The sequence below is a fragment of the Lepidothrix coronata genome, unplaced genomic scaffold (assembly GCF_001604755.1).
Source record: "Lepidothrix coronata isolate B3197 unplaced genomic scaffold, Lepidothrix_coronata-1.0 Scaffold20, whole genome shotgun sequence".
NCBI lineage: Eukaryota > Metazoa > Chordata > Aves > Passeriformes > Pipridae > Lepidothrix > Lepidothrix coronata.
This window is the reverse complement of record NW_016690200.1, coordinates 5,271,738-5,278,122: the sequence shown is the minus strand read 5'-3', so window position 1 is coordinate 5,278,122 and position 6,385 is coordinate 5,271,738. Positions and strand designations below refer to the sequence as shown.

General features: G+C 39.8%; 1 protein-coding gene across 3 annotated transcripts; it reads left to right on the top strand.

Annotated features, from left to right (window-relative positions):
* Positions 1–572: 572 nt before the first annotated feature.
* Positions 573–6,013, top strand: ATP5C1 (ATP synthase, H+ transporting, mitochondrial F1 complex, gamma polypeptide 1). Of its 3 annotated transcripts, XM_017807766.1 has the most exons (8): positions 573–723; positions 1,377–1,581; positions 2,018–2,161; positions 2,540–2,604; positions 3,228–3,383; positions 4,378–4,474; positions 5,290–5,327; positions 5,876–6,013. In XM_017807766.1, exons 1-7 carry the CDS (start codon positions 642–644, stop codon positions 5,294–5,296), a joined length of 756 nt encoding a protein of 251 aa, XP_017663255.1. In that variant the 5' UTR covers positions 573–641; the 3' UTR covers positions 5,297–5,327; positions 5,876–6,013. The 3 variants fall into 3 exon arrangements, with proteins under 3 accessions (XP_017663255.1, XP_017663257.1, XP_017663256.1); XM_017807767.1 differs by lacking the exon at positions 5,290–5,327 and having other exon boundaries at positions 574–723; XM_017807768.1 differs by lacking the exons at positions 5,290–5,327; positions 5,876–6,013 and having other exon boundaries at positions 4,378–4,478.
* The last annotated feature ends 372 nt before the right edge of the window (positions 6,014–6,385 follow it).

Below are 6,385 nucleotides of genomic sequence, written 5' to 3'. Positions count from 1 at the left end.
TTGGGGAAAAAAGGTTGGCTGAATGGTTTAGTTTGATAATGGCTTCCATAAGCCATTGCTCACAGATTTTTATGCAGGGATATTGCCTTGAAATTGTGCTTGTCTGTAGGATAACCTGTTTTGTTTTCTTTTTACATCAGTGTTTTTATGAAACTTATTTTGCCACAGCCTAAAGGGGGAAGGAAATTAACTCTGTGTCTTCATACTACGGGGTCTGCTTTTTGTTTGTTCCTTCCCCTTGTCATCTGGGAAAGATGACAATATACCTCAAAACAGGTAGATGTGGAAGCAAAGAGATAGTAAATAGACTTTATGCTGGGCTAAATATTAAATAAATGCTGTATCTAGAGAAAAAAACATCTCTATTATAAAGATGAATTTGTGTTAGCCACATTCCTCCTCTTACTGCTTTCTCACTGCAAATACTGAGGGCTTTGGTGAGGTTTTTTTTTGCCTTTTTTTTTTTTTTTTTTTTTTTTCTTTGAGGAACATGGTGAAATATTTTTGGATGGCTGTTGCTGGCATTTTATTGTTTATTTTTGAGTCATTATGCCCAGAACAGCCCGTGACCTTCCACTCTTAACTTTGTAGTCACCAGGCGTTTGAAGTCCATCAAGAACATCCAGAAAATCACCAAGTCCATGAAGATGGTTTCTGCAGCCAAATATGCACGAGCTGAGAGGGAGCTGAAGCCTGCAAGGGTCTATGGAACAGGAGCTCTGGGTGAGAGAAAGCTCTTGCACTGTGGGATGTGGGAGCAGAAAAGGAGGTTTTCATGGTGGTGATAAAATGCTGAGACTTTTTAACCTTCCAGTAGTTCATTTCCAAAAGAATTTACATCTCTAGGCCACCTTTAGTATTCCATAAAAGTAGTTTATGGAAAGTGGTTCAATTTTAAGAGTTCTAATCTGCAATTCATCATGATCTCCGATTGCTTTTTTAACTTTGTGTGGTGGCATGGTTGTTTTTATTAGTCATAAAAGCACCACAGCTCAGAACTTCCAGACTGAATCTGTCTGTTAATGGAATTGTGTCAAATCTCTGTAGCACCTACAGCTACTGCCACACCCTCTTGTGAACTCTTGTGCTGCACTTGGTTCTGGGGCACTGGACTGGCACCGTGAACTTCAGTGTGTGATGACATTGATTGTGTGACATCTGGTCAGAGAAGGGGCTGGCTTTGAGTTGTTTCTTGCTCACCTCTGGTCTGATGATGTGCAAATTTGAATAATTTTGAGGGAGGTAAAATTTATCTATCTAAGATTTGCAGCCCCTTTAGAGCTGGTTTTAGTTAGAATAATGCAGAGGTGTTTTTTGAGATTTATTTGCTTCTTGGCACCCTTGAAAAACTTGACCATCCTTTTTGTTTTTTCTAGCTCTTTATGAGAAAGCAGAAATAAAGGCATCTGAGGACAAGAAGAAGCACCTCCTTATTGGTGTGTCCTCTGACCGAGGCCTGTGTGGTGCTATCCATACATCCATTGCTAAAACCTTGAAAAATGAGATTACCAACCTCTCAAATGCTGGGAAAGAAGTTATGGTGGTTGGAGTAGGTGACAAGATCAGAGGTCTGCTTCAGAGGTAAAAACTGAAACCATAGAAGGGTTTATTCTGGGGTTTTGATTTTTTTCTGTGGTAGAAGTTTCAAGACTGCTTAGAAAACTGTGTTGGCATTGGCAGGAAATTGCTTTATGGGAACTGTACTAAATTCAAGTTCTTTTAAAAGAAATCTGCAAATATCCTAAAAGGGGTTTAAATCATCTGGATATTTGTGAAACTGCTGCACAGCACTATTATATTTTTGAAATAAATGTCTGGCAACTGGCACTGTTACAAGTGTGTGTTTTAATAAGCTATCATAATTTAACTGAAAAATGGCAAAATGTCTCTCAGACCCTAATTCAATAAAATATTTAGTTCTGAACATTCCTAATTCACAGTAGTAAGTCAGACTTGCTGCCTTGTTGTACTTTAGAGCATCCACACCTGTTCTAACACAGGTCTGTTGTTGTTGCAGGACACATGCCAACTATTTCCTGCTGACATTCAAAGAAGTGGGACGGAGACCTCCAAGCTTTGGAGATGCTTCAATCATTGCTTTAGAGCTGTTGAACTCTGGGTATGAGTTTGATGAAGGCTCTGTCATCTACAATCGCTTCAGGTGAGATTGTCCTGAAGCTGCACTGGAAAAATACTGGGTCGAAAGCTTTAAACAGCACGTTGGCCCAGTGAAGTGATATGAAAACTGACTGTGACTTGTCATCTTCACTTCTTGATTTTGTTGTGTGTGATGAACTGTTGGTTTCCTTTTTTTTTTTCTAATAGCTCTAGTTGGAATTCCCTTTTGACTTGTGTGGTGGGTGCTGTTATATTTACAGTCAGCATGTCATTATATCCATGTGGCATCCAAGATCTCTTCATGAGGATTATCACAGAATTTTGTGGCACTGGAAGACCAGAAGTTGTCTATTCCAGTTTGATTTTAAGCACTCAGTTTAGAGTTAGTTGAACTGAAGCCAACTATGCTGTTTTTGGGCAGGTCTGTCATCTCCTACAAGACCGATGAAAAACCAATCTTCTCCTTTGAAACTATTGCTGGTTCTGGTAAGTAGGGAGCTAGAAACCACCAGTTATGTGCAGTGATTAATCACAGAAAAAGTGCTCTGAACATGGGAATATGGTATTAAAACACCTTATTTTGGTGCATGTATCATATTTTTAACAGATGGTTTTATCTTGTCCAAGATCAGTCCAAGGCTGACTTACCAAGGTGCTGCAGGACAGGGAGGTTAAAAAGAAAGGTCATGTGAATTCTGCTTTGAGATTTTGTCTCAAGCAAGAATTGTGCATATGTAAACTCCGTCAGTTCCAATATTTTCAGCACTGAACAAGCTAAGTTTGGAGTGACTTTGCATCACTCAGTAAAAATACCCCAGAATGTTTCTGCAGCGTTGTATGGGAAGATTAAAAATAATATGGCAACAATGTATTTTATCCTGGCCAGAATCTGACCTTCCTAATGTTAAATAGAATTAAAACACATAAAATACTTAGCAGAATTATAAATAGCAGAGAGATTGTGAAAATACACATAATGTGTGGAGAAAATCCCTCTGTGCTGCCCTAAGTATTGAAACAGCCCAGCCTCGTAGTCTTCCCCATGACAGTGTGTTATTTTGCTGGAAGTAGACTGGTTTTCTCTGAGTCTACTCTTTCATCATTTGCAGAAAGCCTAAGTATCTATGATGACATTGATGCTGATGTGCTGAGGAACTACCAGGAATTCACACTAGCAAACATCCTCTACTACTCCCTGAAGGAATCCACCACCAGTGAGCAGAGCGCCAGGATGACCGCGATGGACAACGCCAGCAAGAATGCCTGTAAGTCACTCCCTGGGTTTCCCAGGACTTCAGTAGTGCAGCAGGAAAGTACTGCCCTCCCTTTGTGTAATTCCTTGCTTTCAAAATGATAATTCTTAATTCTGCTTTGAGTCTTGGTTTTTTGAGCCAGTTCGACTTGGATTCTTTTCTGAATGCATGAACTGTATTTAGTCCCTGGAAAGAGGGATTGCTGTCAGTTACATGAGAAACAAGCCTGGGTAACTGGAAGTGAGATAACAGATCATTTAATAGGAATATAAAATACTAAACTAATCTTGTAATGGCCAGATATTCTTTGTGCTCCTCTCATGTGGCTGCCCTGAGGATTTCCTGAATTTTTATAAACCTGTAACTGCTTGTGAGCCAATGTAATTCGTACTGCACCGATTTAAGGGTGAGGAAATGGAAGCAATGGTTAAATACTTTACCACCTGTCATGCAGCAACTTGAGAATATGCAAGTATTCCTTGGCAGGGTACTGGTGGCTGAGTGAAGCTGATGTGATGTGCCATTGGGCTACCTGGAACTGTAGGTATGGCTCTCTGCTGACTGCCTTAGCTTGAGAGAAAGGGGTGGTTACTTCTGTGCTTAAAAATAATTGGAAAAAAAAAATAATTGAGGAAAATCTGTCTCCTTTTGCAGAACAACAGTAACTTGAAAGAAATACCAATGGAGTTAATTGACTGTGAAATCTAATTTCAAAGCAAATGATGCATGTTTATGTTACGTTACAATGAGCTATGTCATACCCTGGTATTTACGAGTCTGCCAGCTGTTCTGCAGATGTTTGACTGTGGTGCCTCAAGCCAAGTTCTCAGGTTACTAGGCTGTCTACAGGTAGTGTTACCTGTAGGGGAAAAATGTCAAGTGCACTAAGCCCCTTGATCATTTGCAAGGGTTTACAAGACTATTTGATATTCTGTTCACAAAGCTTCTCTTTATCTGTGTTTGAATATTTATTATGTGTTTAAATTCCAATCCTAATTTTTTCTAGCCGAGATGATTGACAAACTGACCTTGACGTTCAACCGCACCCGTCAAGCTGTCATCACCAAGGAGCTTATTGAGATCATCTCTGGTGCTGCTGCTCTGTGAGTACCTGTGTGGATGTGAAATTGGACCTGTTGCAGTCATGTGGTGCTTGTGTGCCAGAAAATAGGGAGGGTTAGGGCACGTAGGTCCTGAAACCAAAGGGAAGGCATTCCATGGCATGGCTCCCAAGCTTTTCAGCTTGCGCAGTTCTACTAACAAGAGCGAAGTTTGGCAGCTTTTTCTGAACAGATAGAGTTAAAAAGCTGGTGAAATAGATCTTCAGCCTCTACACACATCCTTGTCTGGACAGGGTGGGGTTTTCCTCCTTTTTGACTTTCGGTGGATTTCCCCCCTCCTCAGTTCTACCTGGATGTTTCCTACTTTGCCTGCTCAAACGGCCCAGTAGTGTTGGGTGGGGGAGAGCCACTGAAATGCTTTTGGATAAATCAGGTGTTCAGAAGCTGAGAGTTTGGAGGGTGGGCTTGGAAGGAGGAGGGAATTTCTGGAGTCTTTTGCTTCCAAATGTGTATTTTACTTGAAGTTCAATGTTTTGCTTATTTCCCTGAAACTGAAGTTTTGTGGAGGTGTGTGCTGTGGGTTACAAACCGGTGGGTTTAAACCAGGGTTTGTAACTGCATGTAGCCGATGTGTGTTACTGCAACAGTTAAAAGTTGGTGCTCTGTATGGAAATAGGTGTGTCCATATCCTGTGTGTTTGCAGAATGTCTGGAATATGTATCATGTAGCAGTTACATGCTGTATTGTGCTCCTCACAATACATTTGTGGTCATAAAGCCGTGCATAGTTTTGCCTGAATTTGCATGAGTTGCTTCCTAACCTGCCTGTTCTGTTTTTTCTCGTAACACCATAACCAGGGATTAATCGGAAAAAGCGGTTCAGCCAAATCCAAGAGGTAAAGTTACGACATGGAAAACTTCGTTGTGTCTTAAAATTAAGAATTAACACAGAAAATCTGAAGTCAAGTGAGGAAGTCGAAGTTCAGTGGTTTTGGTCAGAAACTTTTCTTCTTGAAGAGCTGAGAAACTGCACATTTCTAGTTTGAATCTGTCTGGATAAAGAGTTCTTCATTTTCACTAATTTTAAGGAAAATATATCCATAGTAGCATGCACCCACATTTGATATAATTTTCTGTGGTTTTTTTTTTTCTGGATTATTTGACTCATTTGCAATTACTGTTTGAATTTTTGTGTAGTGCCCTGACCTTATGGAATGATTTAAAAATATCCATATGTAAGATGTTCCTAAAGAGGTTTATGTAGCAAAATGAACATATTATATTCAAAATTTAAAATGGAAGGAAAAATATATTTGTTAAATAGTTTGGGGGAGAGTTAAGGCATATTAATGAGTTGAAGTATTCAAATTGGAGGAGATTAACAGTTTTAAATACATGAATAAATAAATGAAAGGGTTTTAATTTGCTTCAATTTTCCTTACAGGTGAGGAGGAGCTCTTCTGAGCCTGTGGTTTAACCTGCCTGTGTCTGTGTTAACAAGACTGCTTTGTTAACTTGTGAAGAAGTGGTAAAGCTCCAGAAATCTGTAAATTCTTACAATAAACGAACTCCATGAAACAGATCCTCTTGGTTGTCTGTGGAGCAAATGCTCTTGGTGTCTAAATATCTGGGTTGGACTTCGGTGTGCTCTGAGATTTCAGTTTTAGAAGGTTGTGCTCTACATCTTGTAATGTATCTGGCTTGCAGAACATATAACTGGCTGTTCCTTTGGAAGAGTGGAAGAGATTTCCTGTCTCCACCATGTATTTGAATGTGCTGGTTTGTCATTGTAGTGTGGGCTGAAGGAGGAGACTGGAATAACCTCTGCATTGCACAGTTGGAACAGATCTCTCACTGGATACTGTGTTCCTACTATTTCTAGATGGTAATTTTCTAAAATGAACTGATCTGATTAGGTGAATCATTTCAGGGGTTACTTGGAATGCACACTGTA

What these genes read in the sequence shown, in the direction of transcription:
- ATP5C1 (XM_017807766.1), top strand. Translation starts at nt 642, where the DNA reads ATGAAGATGGTTTCTGCAGCCAAATATGCACGAGCTGAGAGGGAGCTG. An exon ending in TGAAACTATTGCTGGTTCTG is followed by an intron (nt 2,605 to 3,227) that starts GTAAGTAGGGAG and finishes CATCATTTGCAG; the next exon opens with AAAGCCTAAGTATCTATGAT. An exon ending in CAACGCCAGCAAGAATGCCT is followed by an intron (nt 3,384 to 4,377) that starts GTAAGTCACTCC and finishes AATTTTTTCTAG; the next exon opens with CCGAGATGATTGACAAACTG.